Source organism: Oncorhynchus gorbuscha, linkage group LG21 (assembly GCF_021184085.1).
Source record: "Oncorhynchus gorbuscha isolate QuinsamMale2020 ecotype Even-year linkage group LG21, OgorEven_v1.0, whole genome shotgun sequence".
Lineage (NCBI taxonomy): Eukaryota > Metazoa > Chordata > Actinopteri > Salmoniformes > Salmonidae > Oncorhynchus > Oncorhynchus gorbuscha.
Window position 1 is genome coordinate 16,596,265 of NC_060193.1, and position 15,599 is coordinate 16,611,863.

The 15,599-nt window shown below is 41.4% G+C and overlaps 2 protein-coding genes across 2 annotated transcripts in view; both read right to left on the reverse strand.

Moving 5' to 3' along the window:
- Nucleotides 1–118: 118 nt before the first annotated feature.
- LOC124008538 (uncharacterized protein PF11_0207-like) lies at nt 119–7,295 on the reverse strand. The gene is made up of 5 exons (XM_046319887.1): nt 7,139–7,295; nt 3,009–3,158; nt 2,879–2,926; nt 1,529–2,761; nt 119–554 (listed from the first exon to the last, which is right to left on the reverse strand). The coding sequence occupies exons 4-5, from the start codon at nt 2,382–2,384 to the stop codon at nt 274–276; spliced, it is 1,137 nt and encodes a 378-aa protein (XP_046175843.1). The 5' UTR covers nt 2,385–2,761; nt 2,879–2,926; nt 3,009–3,158; nt 7,139–7,295; the 3' UTR covers nt 119–273.
- A 3,687-nt stretch (nt 7,296–10,982) lies between these two features.
- LOC124008619 (coagulation factor XIII A chain-like) overlaps nt 10,983–15,599 on the reverse strand; it is a 31,962-nt gene continuing 27,345 nt past the window's right edge. Inside the window, exons 14-15 of the mRNA XM_046320030.1 lie at nt 12,653–12,789; nt 10,983–11,756 (exon numbers count right to left, since the gene is read on the reverse strand). Coding sequence (XP_046175986.1) covers nt 11,615–11,756; nt 12,653–12,789 — 279 coding nt within the window. The 3' untranslated portion in view covers nt 10,983–11,614. The remainder of the gene's footprint in view (nt 11,757–12,652; nt 12,790–15,599) is intronic.

Genomic DNA, 15,599 nt, shown 5'->3' on the forward strand with positions numbered 1-15,599 from the left:
TGACCTCAACTTCAACACTTTTGGGATGAATTGCAACGCCGACTGTGAGCCAGGCCTAATCACCCAACATCAGTGCCCAACATCCTCACTAATGGTCTCGTGGCTGAATGGAAGCAAGTCCCTGCAGCAATGTTCCAAAATCTAGTGGAAAGCCTTTCCAGAAGAGTAGAGGCTGTTAAAGCAGCAAGGGGGGGACCAACTCCATATTAATGCCCATGATTTTGTAATGAGATGTTCAACGAGCATGTAGTGTATTAATTCATTATGTTTAAATCACCATGCTTCTCCTATTGCTGACAGGAAGGGCTCCAGCATGTCTTGCACAGCTGGGTCATTGCGTGGTATCTTCTTCATGAGGTCTCGTGTTTTTGTGATTGATTCATTAAATCCAAAGGCTTTTATCATCATATCTGTTACATCCAGTTGTTTTGCATGTTCCAGTTTTCCGCTGGGGATTTCAGTCAAAAAGTGCTTCAGTTTTTTAAATTCATCTTCAAGGAGTTCACACAAGATGTTGCTAAGTGTGTTCTGCCACTTCCCCTTTTTGGTGATTCCTAATATGATAGAAATATAGGATTATAATTTTGAACTCTATATTATGTTTTTGTTTGACTAAAATAACAGCATCAAATACTTTTTGTGTATAACTAGGCCTCCTGTACAATAACTGTATTGTATTATTTGATGTAATCTTCTCAAAAAATACAGTGGTGTAAAGTACTTAGGTAAAAAAAATGTAAAGTACTAGTTAACTCGTTTTTAGGGTATTTGTATTGTACTTTACTATTTATATTTTCGACAACTTTTACTTTTACTTCACTAGATTCCCAATGAAAATAATGTACTTTTTACTCCATACATTTTCCCTGACACCCAAATGCTTAGCAGGACAGGACAATGGTACAATTCACACACATCAAGAGAACATCCTGGTCATCTCTACTGCCTCTTATCTGACAGACTCAGTAAACACATATGCTTTGTTTATAAATGATGTCTGAGTGTTGGAGCATGCCCTTGGCTATCCATAATAAAATACATTTTAAAAATCGTGCCATCTGATTTGTTTAATATAAGGAATGTGAAATGCTTTTTTACTTTTGATACTTAATTAAGTATATTTAAAACCAAATACTTTTAGACTTTTACTCAAGTAGTATTTTACTGGGTGACTCACTTTTACTTGAGTCATTTTCTATTAAGGTATGTTTACTGTTAGTCAAGAATGACAATTTCCACCACTGGAAAAATACATTATAACGGTAAAGCACAATATGTTTATTCCTCCTATTATGACACTAACCTACATGTTTCAACACTAGCCTCTAGCAATTTCAACTTCTAAACTTCTTCCACGGGCGTAAAAATACTGTGGGCAGCTGAAGCAAGTACAAACTATTCTTGTTTTTAACAATACCAAATGACCCAAGATTTTAGTTGTGGGTTAAGTAAACATTTATGAATGGAGCTATTAAAAGTGAGCAAGCTCCATTCATCAGCTTCATAGCAAACCAATAAGCATACTTACTATTAGTGGACATTTCTTCAGTTGATGTCAACTTGTCTTGTGTTTGCTTCAACGTTTCTTGTGTTTGCTTCAACGTTTCTTGTGTTTGCTTCAACGTTTCTTTTGTTTGCTTCAACTCTTCTTTTGTTTGCTTCAACTCTTCTTTTGTTTGCTTCGACTCTTCTTTTGTTTGCTTCGACTCTTTTGTTTGCTTCGACTCTTCTTTTGCTTGCTTCGACTCTTTTGTTTGCATCGACTCTTCTTTTGTTTGCTTCGACTCTTCTTTTGTTTGCTTCAACTCTTCTTTTGTTTGCTTCAACTCTTCTTTTGTTTGCTTCAACTCTTCTTTTGTTTGCTTCAACTCTTCTTTTGTTTGCTTCAACTCTTCTTTTGTTTGCTTCAACTCTTCTCTTGTTTCTTTGTCCTCTTCTGTCTGTTTCTTTACTTCTGAACTTAACTGATCAATTTGAGCCTGTAACTCTTGTATTTCTTCTGTCTTCTGTTTAATGATCTTCTCCAGTTTTTCTATCTTAATCTCAATGGATTCACATTTTTTCTTATTCTTCCTATAGCTTGGCAGATGTGTTTTAAGTTGGTTGTACTTCTTTTCAAGGTTTTTTTTCAGAGATGTCTTTTTCTTCAGTTTATTCTCTGTGGCAATATCTTCTATGTTGAAATTCTCATTTTTGTTCTCAGCTATATTTACCTCTAAATTGTAGATCAGCTCCCTACTCTGAACCTTCCATGAATTTATGTCGGAAAGACAAAAATACCTTCCTTCACATTTCTCTATCAACCAGTCAAGTTTAAGTTTAGTAATGTATTCGTCAATAGGCATATTTTCTTTCATCAATCCTTTCTCATTTGTGAACAGCATTATTATATTTTCTCATACATTTTCAGTGAACATTTCTTCAAACATGCTTTTTCCTTCTTCATTTGTGAAAATAGCAAGAGAGTCTGTACAACCGATTTTAATAACCAAGAGGAGAGCGTTAGGTCCATCTGTAAATGACGACTGGACAGATTTTAGAATCTGCTGTTTTGTCTCCGTACTTAATTTCCCAGACCAACCTGGAGTGCGGATCACAGTAATTTTATGATTGCCTGAGTTGGACTCTTTCTTCACAGCTTGTTTGCTCCATGATGTCCAGTAACTGAATTCCTTTTTGTTCAGGATGATGTTTCCTGCTTTATTCTTTCCAGCACCATGGTAGCCAATAATCACAAAATCCAGTTTTTCAAAAAGTGCAACTGTTGGTGACAGGGTAATGACAAACAAACAAAAATAGTGTTAGATTCTTTTTTTATTATGTTTTTTTCTAAAGAGATTAAGAATTTAATGATTTAAACAATATAACAAGTTCATACCATCCTCTTTTGACTCATCATTTTCAACCAATGGAATATTATCAGAAGCTATGGTGAGGACAGAGTATGGTTAAGTATATTTAAAAAAAATTAATGAACATGTTGGTGGCAACTAAGTAAAGAAACCTACCACTTGACCCGGATCCCATGTTAAGCCACTGCGATACCATGTAGGACTCCCATTGCTTTCAAAAGCACTGTGTTCACTATTTGCTGCAGTGTCTACCGGTATTTGAATCCATCACAATGCCATCCTGTTCTTCTCCATGTTATGTTAATCCTGGGAGAGAATATAAATAATAATTGACAGTTAGTCAAGAAAGCTTTAGAATTATAGTTGTTTATCTCCTTGGTGTCTTGATATGTGATACAGTACCTACCCACTGGGCACAGACGTCAGTTCACCTTATAGTTTTGAATTACATTTGGTTGAGTTGTCAACTAGCCGTTGATGACTTGCAAATCTAATCAGTTTTCCATGTTGATTCAATGTCACCACATAGAAATTTGGGGAATTAAATGTGTAAACAACGTTGATTCAACCAGCTATTGCCCACTGATATTTTCCCCACAGCAGTTACAGTGCCTTGCGAAAGTATTCGGCCCCCTTGAACTTTGCGACCTTTTGCCACATTTCAGGCTTCAAACATAAAGATATAAAACTGTATTTTTTTGTGAAGAATCAACAATAAGTGGGACACAATCATGAAGTGGAACGACTATTATTGGATATTTCAAACTTTTTTAACAAATCAAAAACTGAAAAATTGGGCGTGCAAAAATGATTCAGCCCCTTTACTTTCAGTGCAGCAAACTCTCTCCAGAAGTTCAGTGAGGATCTCTGAATGATCCAATGTTGACCTAAATGACTAATGATGATAAATACAATCCACCTGTGTGTAATCAAGTCTCCGTATAAATGCACCTGCACTGTGATAGTCTCAGAGGTCTGTTAAAAGCGCAGAGAGCATCATGAAGAACAAGGAACACACCAGGCAGGTCCGAGATACTGTTGTGAAGAGGTTTAAAGCCGTATTTGGATACAAAAAGATTTCCCAAGCTTTAAACATCCCAAGGAGCACTGTGCAAGCGATAATATTGAAATGGAAGGAGTATCAGACCACTGCAAATCTACCAAGACCTGGCCGTCCCTCTAAACTTTCAGCTCATACAAGGAGAAGACTGATCAGAGATGCAGCCAAGCGGCCCATGATCACTCTGGATGAACTGCAGAGATCTACAGCTGAGGTGGGAGACTCTGTCCATAGGACAACAATCAGTCGTATATTGCACAAATCTGGCCTTTATGGAAGAGTGGCAAGAAGAAAGCCATTTCTTAAAGATATCCATAAAAAGTGTTGTTTAAAGTTTGCCACAAGCCACCTGGGAGACACACCAAACATGTGGAAGAAGGTGCTCTGGTCAGATGAAACCAAAATTGATCTTTTTGGCAACAATGCAAAACGTTATGTTTGGCATAAAAGCAACACAGTTCATCACCCTGAACACACCATCCCCACTGTCAAACATGGTGGTGGCAGCATCACGGTTTGGGCCTGCTTTTCTTAGGCAGGGACAGGGAAGATGGTTAAAATTGATGGGAAGATGGATGGAGCCAAATACAGGACCATTCTGGAAGAAAACCTGATGTAGTCTGCAAAAGACCTGAGATTGGGACAGAGATTTGTCTTCCAACAAGACAATTATACAAAACATAAAGCAAAATCTACAATGGAATGGTTCAAAAATAAACATATCCAGGTGTTAGAATGGCCAAGTCAAAGTCCAGACCTGAATCCAATCGAGAATCTGTGGAAAGAACTGAAAACTGCTGTTCACAAATGCTCTCCATCCAACCTCACTGAGCTCGAGCTGTTTTGCAAGGAGGAATGGGAAAAAATGTCAGTCTCTCGATGTGCAAAACTGATAGAGACATACCCCAAGCGACTTGCAGCTGTAATTGCAGCAAAAGGTGGCACTACAAAGTATTAACTTAAGGGGGCTGAATAATTTTGCATGTCCAATTTTTCAGTTTTTGATTTGTTAAAAAAGTTTGAAATATCCAATAAATGTCGTTCCACTTCATGATTGTGTCCCACTTGTTGTTGATTCTTCACAAAAAAATACAGTTTTATATCTTTATGTTTCAAGCCTGAAATGTGGCAAAAGGTCGCAAGGTTCAATGTGGCCGAATACTTTCGCAAGGCACTGTAAATGTTGTTGCATAATCATTGTCTCTTACATTACCTTGCCTAGTAAGTCCAAGGGCGTGGTTTGGTTTTATAGTTCAGTTGATAAGAAACTGCATGATGACTGTGTACAACACAAACATACATGTACAACTGAGGATATAGTATTTTCTAGTTTTGTTTTGAATTGTCTGTTAAGATCAAATTAAATATTGTATGAAATATATTTTTTTGAATCTACATTCATGAAGTACTGAAGATAAATACTGAGTTATATGTTTATAAAGAGTAAAAATGTCAAGGTTTACATTCAAGAAGGATACCAGGTTTTGTCTGAGCATGTAACAGTTTGTCTGAGCACCTTCAGTTGATGAGAGCACATGGCTAATGGAGTTTGTTTGAGCTGAAGTGAGACCTTTAAGAAAATGGACAAATCACTTCCTCTGCCCTTTTAATTTCCTGGTTTGGGTTTGGATGTTTGTCTGATATCAAATAGCGTGGTTTTTAGAATAAAAAGAGACAATTATATTTATGAACGAAAGCAATTGAACGGAATTGTGTTGAAACGGAATTGTCAAAAAATATGGCTAACTAAATATGATCCCCAATCATAGACAACGATAAACAGCTGCCTCTGATTGGGAACCATATCAGGCCACCATAAACATACAAATCACCTAGACTTACAAAACTCTAGACATACAAAAACCCTAGAAAATATAAAAACCCCTAGACAATACAAAAACTAGCATACCCACCCTAGTCACAGGATGTGACAGAACCCCCCCCCCCCCCCCAAAACAAAAGGTGCGGACTCCTGGGCCGCAAACCTGAACTTTTGATTTTCTGTATTTTCTGTAAATAGTCATGACCGCCATTGAGCCTGGGACATAAACCGAACATCCATATCAATAAAAAAAGTCACATTCATCAACAGTCGAAGCCTCTTGGACCTAGAATTGGCGCTCCGGTACTGCTTGCCATGCGGTAGCAGAAAGAACAGTTTATGACTAAAGTCACAACATTATACTGAAAGAAAACACAACAAAGACATACATTTTTGGCCTAATTCGCATTCTTCTGAAAACCTAACCCTAGGATGTAGTTTCATTTTTCAGAGAGACAATTGCACATATTTTTATGCCAAAGACACACCAGAATTTCTTTGGAACTTTTTCACTTTGAAAATGTAGAGAAGGTAGTGTAAATCTGTAGGGAAAGAAATCCAACTTAAACTCTTTTTCGATTTAATTTGAAGGCAGCAAAATATGATGACAATGCAAGGGGCGTGTAGACTTACTAGGCATTGTAAAGTTTTCCAGTTTATTTGAGCTCAACCATACCAAATGATTGTCAAATATCAGATTATCGCTCTTCCATTTAGGAAATCTGTTTTGTCCTTTCTGTATTTCACCATAATAACGTTGCTTCTCAAAACCCTCTGCACAACATGTATGGTTTGTGTTATGAAAACAGCAACAGTAGCTTGAAGCTGTAAAGGTTTATGCTTTTATCATAAAACTGAACTTTGCACATTTACAAATCACTTTGTTGCTTGATCTGTATTTGCATGAGTATATCATTGTTTTATAAATAGAAGTGATGCAATGAATAGCTAAAGATTCTAGAATACTGTAGTTGAAATCTGATTTTAAGTTTATATTTTGGCTAGCTTTTAAATTGTTGTTTCATACATTGGGGACACGATACAACAGATTGAAAATCAGTTGCTATACCTGTCGTTTTATGGTGTCCTTGGCTTCCTAGATAAAAAGAGGCAGTAAAACACACACACACGATGATGTGCATACACGCACTCGCTCACTCATGCACTCACACTTTCACGTTTTGTTTAGATTTTGTGTTTCTTGTGTTTCTTTTTAACTAATGTAAAGCATCTTTGGGTTTTTGAAGATCGCTATATAAATCCCATGTAGAAGTAGTAGTAGTTTATAAAGTCTAAAATGCCACAGCCATCTTGTTGTTACAGTGGAAAAATATTTGAACCGACAGAGGTAGCCTATGCTTTTGGATTGAACATAGAAGGATAACACAATAAACAGGCACTCACCATAGAAGGTCACCTTAAGTCTTCTTCTCAGAATTGCAAGAATCCACAACTATTCTTAACTTAAATCACAGAGTTACTCAAAAGTTGCCGACGGGGCACACTATGCTTAGACCTAAATCTCATATCACCTTCCTCCCAACCAAATACAAATACAGGAAATAGCAGAGGTGAGTTGCAATAACCATTGAAACCGGAGACGTCAAGAATTCCTAATGAGTTCAAAGAGCTCTCAGCGATATTGATCTGGAGGAAGAGCGTGCACAACAGAAAATAATACATAAGCATATCAGACAAAATCAAGGAATGCTTCAACAGTGAAGACCCTAGTCAAGCTACTGCACTTGATTTGTGAAAAACATATGTCATATATTGTTGCTGTTTTTAGCCCTTTATGAACAGGGGTTTAAGATATCCTTAAGAGTCTTGACGCACCCATGCATCAATCTAGGTAACATCATAAAAACCTACCCATCCAAACGCGTCAGTTTAAGCTAGAGGTGTGTTTTTTTTCATGGGCTCCGTCTCAATCCACTGCATCTGCCTATGTTGGCCCCCTCTTCTGCGTTGGAAGGTGGCCAAGCTACAGCGGTGTTTGTCAGATCATGAGATATCCTGAAAATCTGTCTTTTCACAAAAACGCTTGTTGCGTTTGGAAAGATGAGACTCTCCCGAACATGATGGTGTTCTCCGTTTTGCTCTACGATCCCCACAAGCCCCATGGGACTCATCTAAAGTCGGTAACGCTGATGTGCCAACTTCTGTCTGTAGTGTCCTAACCATTTGGGCTACAAACAAAACACCCCACCCCAAACACAATGGTGTTTTCCGGTTTGCTCTACCCACAAGTGTCACGGGACTCGTCTTACGGTAAACAATATAAGGGAATGGAAGTATGGAGGTAGTTTTGTGCCAATAAAAATGAGGGGTTCAATATGTGTAAAAAAAAAAGAAGATGTATATACAGTGCCTTGCGAAAGTATTCGGCCCCCTTGAACTTTGCGACCTTTTGCCACATTTCAGGCTTCAAACATAAAGATATAAAACTTTATTTTTTTTGTGAAGAATGAACAACAAGTGGGACACAATCATGAAGTGGAACGACATTTATTGGATATTTCAAACTTAAAAAATACAGTTTTATATCTTTATGTTTGAAGCCTGAAATGTGGCAAAAGGTCGCAAAGTTCAAGGGGGCCGAATACTTTCGCAAGGCACTGTATCATTGTTTTATAAATAGAAGTGCTGCAATGAATAGCTAAAGATTCTAGAATACTGTAGTTTAAATCTGATTAAGTTTATATTTTGGCTAGCTTTTAAATTGTTGTTTCATACATTGGGGACACTATACAACAGATTGAAAAGCAGTTGCTATACCTGTCGTTTTATGGTGTCCTTGGCTTCCTAGATAAAAAGTGGCAGTAAAACACACACACACGATGATGCGCGTACACACACTCGCTCACTCATGCACTCATACTTTCAATATTTGTTTAGATTTTTTGTTTCTTGTGTTTCTTTTTAACTAATGTAAAGCATCATTGGGTTTTTGAAGATCGCTATATAAATCCCATGTAGAAGTAGTAGTAGTTTATAAAGTCTAAAATGCTGCCGCCATCTTGTTGTTACATTGGAAAAATATTTTAACCGACAGAGGTAGCCTATGCTACACTATTGTTTTCACTATATATTTTACCTCTTGGGGATGTTATTCGAAAACATAATGTTAACTTTCACTGCTATGCGGATGACGCACAGCTGTACATTTCAATGAAACATGGTGAAGCCCCAAAATTGCCCTTGCTAGAAGCATGTGTTTCAGACATAAGGAAGTGGATGGCTGCAAACTTTCTACTTTTAAACTCAGACAAAACAGAGATGCTTGTTCTAGGTCCCAAGAAACAAAGATATCTTCTGTTGAATCTGACAATTAATCTTAATGGTTGTACAGTCGTCTCAAATAAAACTGTGAAGGACCTCAGCGTTACTCTGGGACCCCGATCTCTCTTTTGACGAACATATCAAGACCATTTCATGGACAGCTTTTTTCCATCTTCGTAACATTGCTAAAATCAGAAACTTTCTGTCCAAAAATGATGCAGAAAAATTAATCCATGCTTTTGTCACTTCTAGGTTAAACTACTGCAATGCTCTACTTTCCGGCTACCCGGATAAAGCACTAAATAAACTTCAGTTGGTGCTAAATACGGCTGCTAGAATCCTGACTAGAACCAAAAGATTTGATCATATTACTCCAGTGCTAGCCTCTCTACACTGGCTTCCTGTCAAAGCAAGGGCTGATTTCAAGGTTTTACTGCTAACCTACAAAGCATTACATGGGCTTGCTTCTACCTATCTCTCTGATTTGGTCCTGCCGTACATACCTACACGTACGCTACGGTCACAAGACGCAGGCCTCCTAATTGTCCCTAGAATTTCTAAGCAAACAGCTGGAGGCAGGGCTTTCTCCTATAGAGCTCCATTTTTATGGAACGGTCTGCCTACCCATGTCAGAGACGCAAACTCGGTCTCAACCTTTAAGTCCTTACTGAAGACTCATCTCTTCAGTGGGTCATATGATTTAGTGTAGTCTGGCCCAGGAGTGGGAAGGTGAACGGAAAGGCTGTGGAGCAACGAACCGCCCTTGCTGTCTCTGCCTGGCCGGTTCCCCTCTTTCCACTGGGATTCTCTGCCTCTAACCCTATTACAGGGGTCACTGGCTTACTGGGGCTCTCTCATGCCGTCCCTGGAAGGTGTGCGTCACCTGAGTGGGTTGATTCACTGATGTGGTCATCCTGTCTGGGTTGGCGCCCCCCCTTGGGTTGTGCCATGGCGGAGATCTTTGTGGGCTATACTCAGCCTTGTCTCAGGATGGTAAGTTGGTGGTTGAAGATATCCCTCTAGTGGTGTGGGGGCTGTGCTTTGGCAAAGTGGGTGGGGTTATATCCTTCTTGTTTGGCCCTGTCCGGGGGTGTCCTCGGATGGGACCACAGTGTCTCATGACCCCTCCTGTCTCAGCCTCCAGTATTTATGCTGCAGTAGTTTATGTGTCGGTGGGCTAGGGTCAGTTTGTTATATCTGGAGTACTTCTCCTGTCCTATTCGGTGTCCTGTGTGAATCTAAGTGTGACTTCTCTAATTCTCTCCTTCTCTCTTTCTTTCTCTCTCTCGGAGGACCTGAGCCCTAGGACCATGCCCCAGGACTACCTGACATGATGACTCCTTGCTGTCCCCAGTCCACCTGACTGTGCTGCTGCTCCAGTTTCAACTGTTCTGCCTTATTATTATTCAATCATGCTGGTCATTTATGAACATTTGAATATCTTGGCCATGTTCTGTTATAATCTACACCCGGCACAGCCAGAAGAGGACTGGCCACCCCACATAGCCTGGTTCCTCTCTAGGTTTCCTCCTAGGTTTGGCCTTTCTAGGGAGTTTTTCCTAGCCACCATGCTTCTACACCTGCATTGCTTGCTGTTTGGGGTTTTAGGCTGGGTTTCTGTACAGCACTTTGAGATATCAGCTGATGTAAGAAGGGCTATATAAATACATTTGATTTGATTTGATATGCTTTCGGATTGAACATAGAAGGATAACACAATAAACAGGCACTCACCATAGAAAGTCACCTGAAGTCTTCTTCTCATAATTGCAAGAATCCATTGTGATCAAAATAATGGACAACTATTCTTAATTTAGTTTTTCTAGTTGCTAGAGTTTGTAAAGGATCTTTCACTTTGCCTCCCATCATAAAACTTCACTTTACACTATGATGAATCACTTTGTTGCTTCATTTACATGTGTACATCACTGTTTTACAGATAGAAGTGCACAGAATATTTCCAAACCATCGTGTATTATTTTATTTGGGTGATATTAAAAGAATTGTGCTAGAAGTCAAAAGTAAAAACAAAACAATGACACTTAACTTGTCCTTAAAGTCATTACATTACATACTGTAGTTCTATTTTGTGAAACAACATGACCATAGATGCATTCACTAATATTTAACAACAAAGCAACCCCATCTCTAAACTGTTGGTAAATGGGTTATAGTAGCTACATGTAAAGATGTAGATGTATTTTACTTGAAGGCTATAGAAGTCATGTGAAAACAAAACAACTGCATTGAATTACAGTAAATGTTGCAGAGTTAGAAAATATATATATTTTGTGAAGCTACATGATCAGTGTACTACAGTTAACAAAAGCAACAATTCAACCCTAGAGCTCTATTCAATTTGTATTGCTGAAGCGATATAGATTCCGGGATAAGGTCATTTCCGATTGAGCCGACTTGAAGCGTTTAACGTGATTGCAGACTCCACTAAAAGGGTAACATTGCCTTTAAATTTTAATCACGCAGTAAAGCTGAATTTCCGAGATGCGGATTGAATAGAGCCCCTAATCTCTAAACTGTTGCTAGTTGGGCTGTAACAAGGCTGTAACAGGGCTGTAGATGTGTTGTCTTCTGTGTTGCTCAGGGCTTGACGGTGAGCTGGGCCTGTCCGTACACCTGTCTGAGGGCAGCACAGTCCAGACTGGCCATCAGTTTAGTTGGCCCCGCCCTACGGGGGGTGACACCCTCGGTCCATGTCAGGGACGAGCCTGCCGTGATCAGACTGGAATAGAAACATACATACAGTACATGAGTGCAATCCCACACAAGTGCACACATACACACACCCACGTAAGCTAAGGACCCTGGGACTAAACACCTCCTTCTGCAACTGGATCCTGGACTTCCTGATCGGCCGCCTCCAGGTGGTAAGGGTAGGCAACAACACATCTGCCACATTGATCCTCAACACTGGGGCCCCTCAGGGGTGTATGCTTAGTACCCTCCTGTTCTCCCTGTTCATCCACGACTGCATGGCCAAACATGACTCCAACACCATCATTAAGTTTGCTGATGACACAACAGTGGTAGGCCTGATCACCGACAACGATGAGACAGCCTATAGGGAGAAGGGCAGAGAACTGGCAATATGGTGCCAGGACAACAACCTCTCCCTCAATGTGAGCCAGACGAAGGAGCTGATCGTGGACTACAAGAAAAGGTGGCCCAACAGGCCCCCTCTTAACATCAACGAGGCTGTAGTGGAGCGGGTCAAGAGTTTCAAATTCCTTGGTGTTAACGAACTAGTTCTAGACACTTTAATGTACTTGTCCTCTTGCTCTTGCTCTTGCTCCAGATACTCAACTAGTCTAAAGAAGGTCAATTTTATTGCTTCTTTAATCAGGACAACAGTTTTCAGTTGTGCTAACATAATTGCAAAAGGTTTTTCTAATGATCAATTAACCTTGTAAAATGATAAACTTGGATTAGCCAACACAACGTGCCATTGGAACACAGGACTGATGGTTGCGGATAATGGGCCTCTGTACACCACCTAAGCATTTCACGTTAAGGTCTACACTTGTTGTATTTAGCGCATGTGACAAATAACGTTTGATTTGATATACACGCAACACACACACACACACAGATACCCACACACACACATACACTGCTCACCTGTAATGTTTATACTTGGGTGGCATGACTCCTGGCCCCTCCACACGAACATACACATCCTCCAGATTAAACTTGAATGGGTTTGTGAACTCCACGGTCACCATCATCTCCTCACTCACCTTGGCCAGACCAGACACCTACAGGGAGGCGGATGACAGTTTAGAACGGTCCTGAACCTAGCCGTGAAGACCCAGCTAGGATCGAGAAATGCAGCATATTTGTAAAATCCAGTGTACTTTGTATACAGTATAAATTGATTCATTTTGTGCTTTCCACGATGTTCACAAAGTTACCACCAGGTGACCAGACCAGGAAAAAGTCCATCAAACCAGGTCAGGTCACAACAAAAAATTCTCAGCCTCAGATGACTGTCAGCAAAAATGTCCCCTATGTGGATTAATACGTTTTCTTTATTGAATGTAATTTAATCCAATATAAATTAATTGTTGAACATTGGTTGGATGGAGAGTTTGACGTATGTAGCATTATATTACCTATCTCTAGAGAGTTTGGGGTATGTAGCATTAAATTACCTACCTCTACAGAGAGTTTGGGGTATGTAGCATTATATGATCTATCTACATTTACATTTTTACATTTAAGTCATTTAGCAGACGCTCTTATCCAGAGCGACTTACAAATTGGTGCATTCACCTTATGACATCCAGTGGAACAGCCACTTTACAATAGTGCATCTAAATCTTTTAAGGGGGGTGAGAAGGATTACTTTATCATATCCTAGGTATTCCTTAAAGAGGTGGGGTTTCAGGTGTCTCCGGAAGGTGGTGATTGACTCCGCTGTCCTGGCGTCGTGAGGGAGTTTGTTCCACCATTGGGGAGCCAGAGCAGCGAACAGTTTTGACTGGGCTGAGCGGGAACTGTACTTCCTCAGTGGTAGGGAGGCGAGCAGGCCAGAGGTGGATGAACGCAGTGCCCTTATTTGGGTGTAGGGCCTGATCAGAGCCTGGAGGTACTGAGGTGCCGTTCCCCTCACAGCTCCGTAGGTAAGCACCATGGTCTTGTAGCGGATGCGAGCTTCAACTGGAAGCCAGTGGAGAGAGCGGAGGAGCGGGGTGACGTGAGAGAACTTGGGAAGGTTGAACACTAGACGGGCTGTGGCGTTCTGGATGAGTTGTAGGGGTTTAATGGCACAGGCAGGGAGCCCAGCCAACAGCGAGTTGCAGTAATCCAGATGGGAGATGACAAGTGCCTGGATTAGGACCTGCGCCGCTTCCTGTGTGAGGCAGGGTCGTACTCTGCGGATGTTGTAGAGCATGAACCTACAGGAACGGGGCACCGCCTTGATGTTAGTTGAGAACGACAGGGTGTTGTCCAGGATCACGCCAAGGTTCTTAGCGCTCTGGGAGGAGGACACAATGGAGTTGTCAACCGTGATGGCGAGATCATGGAACGGGCAGTGCTTCCCCGGGAGGAAGAGCAGCTCCGTCTTGCCGAAGTTCAGCTTGAGGTGGTGATCCGTCATCCACACTGATATGTCTGCCAGACATGCAGAGATGCGATTCGCCACCTGGTCATCAGAAGGGGGAAAGGAGAAGATTAATTGTGTGTCGTCTGCATAGCAATGATAGGAGAGACATGTGAGGTTATGACAGAACCAAGTGACTTGGTGTATAGCGAGAATAGGAGAGGGCCTAGAACAGAGCCCTGGGGGATACCAGTGGTGAGAGCGCGTGGTGAGGAGACAGATTCTCGCCACGCCACCTGGTAGGAGCGACCTGTCAGGTAGGATGCAATCCAAGCGTGGACCGCGCCGGAGATGCCCAACTCGGAGAGGGTGGAGAGGAGGATCTGATGGTTCACAGTATCGAAGGCAGCCGATAGGTCTAGAAGGATGAGAGCAGAGGAGAGAGAGTTAGCTTTAGCGGTGCGGAGCGCCTCCGTGATACAGAGAAGAGCAGTCTCAGTTGAATGACTAGTCTTGAAACCTGACTGATTTGGATCAAGAAGGTCATTCTGAGAGAGATAGCGGGAGAGCTGACCAAGGACGGCACGTTCAAGAGTTTTGGAGAGAAAAGAAAGAAGGGATACTGGTCTGTAGTTGTTGACATCGGAGGGATCGAGTGTAGGTTTTTTCAGAAGGGGTGCAACTCTCGCTCTCTTGAAGACGGAAGGGACGTAGCCAGCAGTCAGGGATAAGTTGATGAGCGAGGTGAGGTAAGGGAGAAGGTCTCCGGAAATGGTCTGGAGAAGAGAGGAGGGGATAGGGTCGAGCGGGCAGGTTGTTGGGCGGCCGGCCGTCACAAGACGCGAGATTTCATCTGGAGAGAGAGGGGAGAAAGAGGTCAGAGCACAGGGTAGGGCAGTGTGAGCAGAACCAGCGGTGTCGTTTGACTTAGCAAACGAGGATCGGATGTCGTCGACCTTCTTTTCAAAATGGTTGACGAAGTCATCTGCAGAGAGGGAGGAGGGGGGGGGGATTCAGGAGGGAGGAGAAGGTGGCAAAGAGCTTCCTAGGGTTAGAGGCAGATGCTTGGAATTTAGAGTGGTAGAAAGTGGCTTTAGCAGCAGAGACAGAGGAGGAAAATGTAGAGAAGAGGGAGTGAAAGGATGCCAGGTCCGCAGGGAGGCGAGTTTTCCTCCATTTCCGCTCGGCTGCCCGGAGCCCTGTGCTGTGAGCTCGCAATGAGTCGCCAAGCCACGGAGCGGGAGGGGAGGACCGAGCCGGCCTGGAAGATAGGGGACATAGAGAGTCAAAGGATGCAGAAAGGGAGGAGAGGAGGGTTGAGGAGGCAGAATCAGGAGATAGGTTGGAGAAGGTTTGAGCAGAGGGAAGAGATGATAGGATCTATCTCTAGAGAGTTTGGGGTATGTAGCATTAAATTACCTACCTCTACAGAGAGTTTGGGGTATGTAGCATTATATGATCTATCTCTAGAGAGTTTGGGGTATGTAGCATTAAATTACCTACCTCTACAGTGTGTTTGGG

What these genes read in the sequence shown, in the direction of transcription:
- LOC124008538 (XM_046319887.1), bottom strand. Translation starts at nt 2,384, where the DNA reads ATGCTGTTCACAAATGAGAAAGGATTGATGAAAGAAAATATGCCTATT. An exon ending in TGAAGAAATGTCCACTAATA is followed by an intron (nt 555 to 1,528) that starts GTAAGTATGCTT and finishes CTATCATATTAG; the next exon opens with GAATCACCAAAAAGGGGAAG.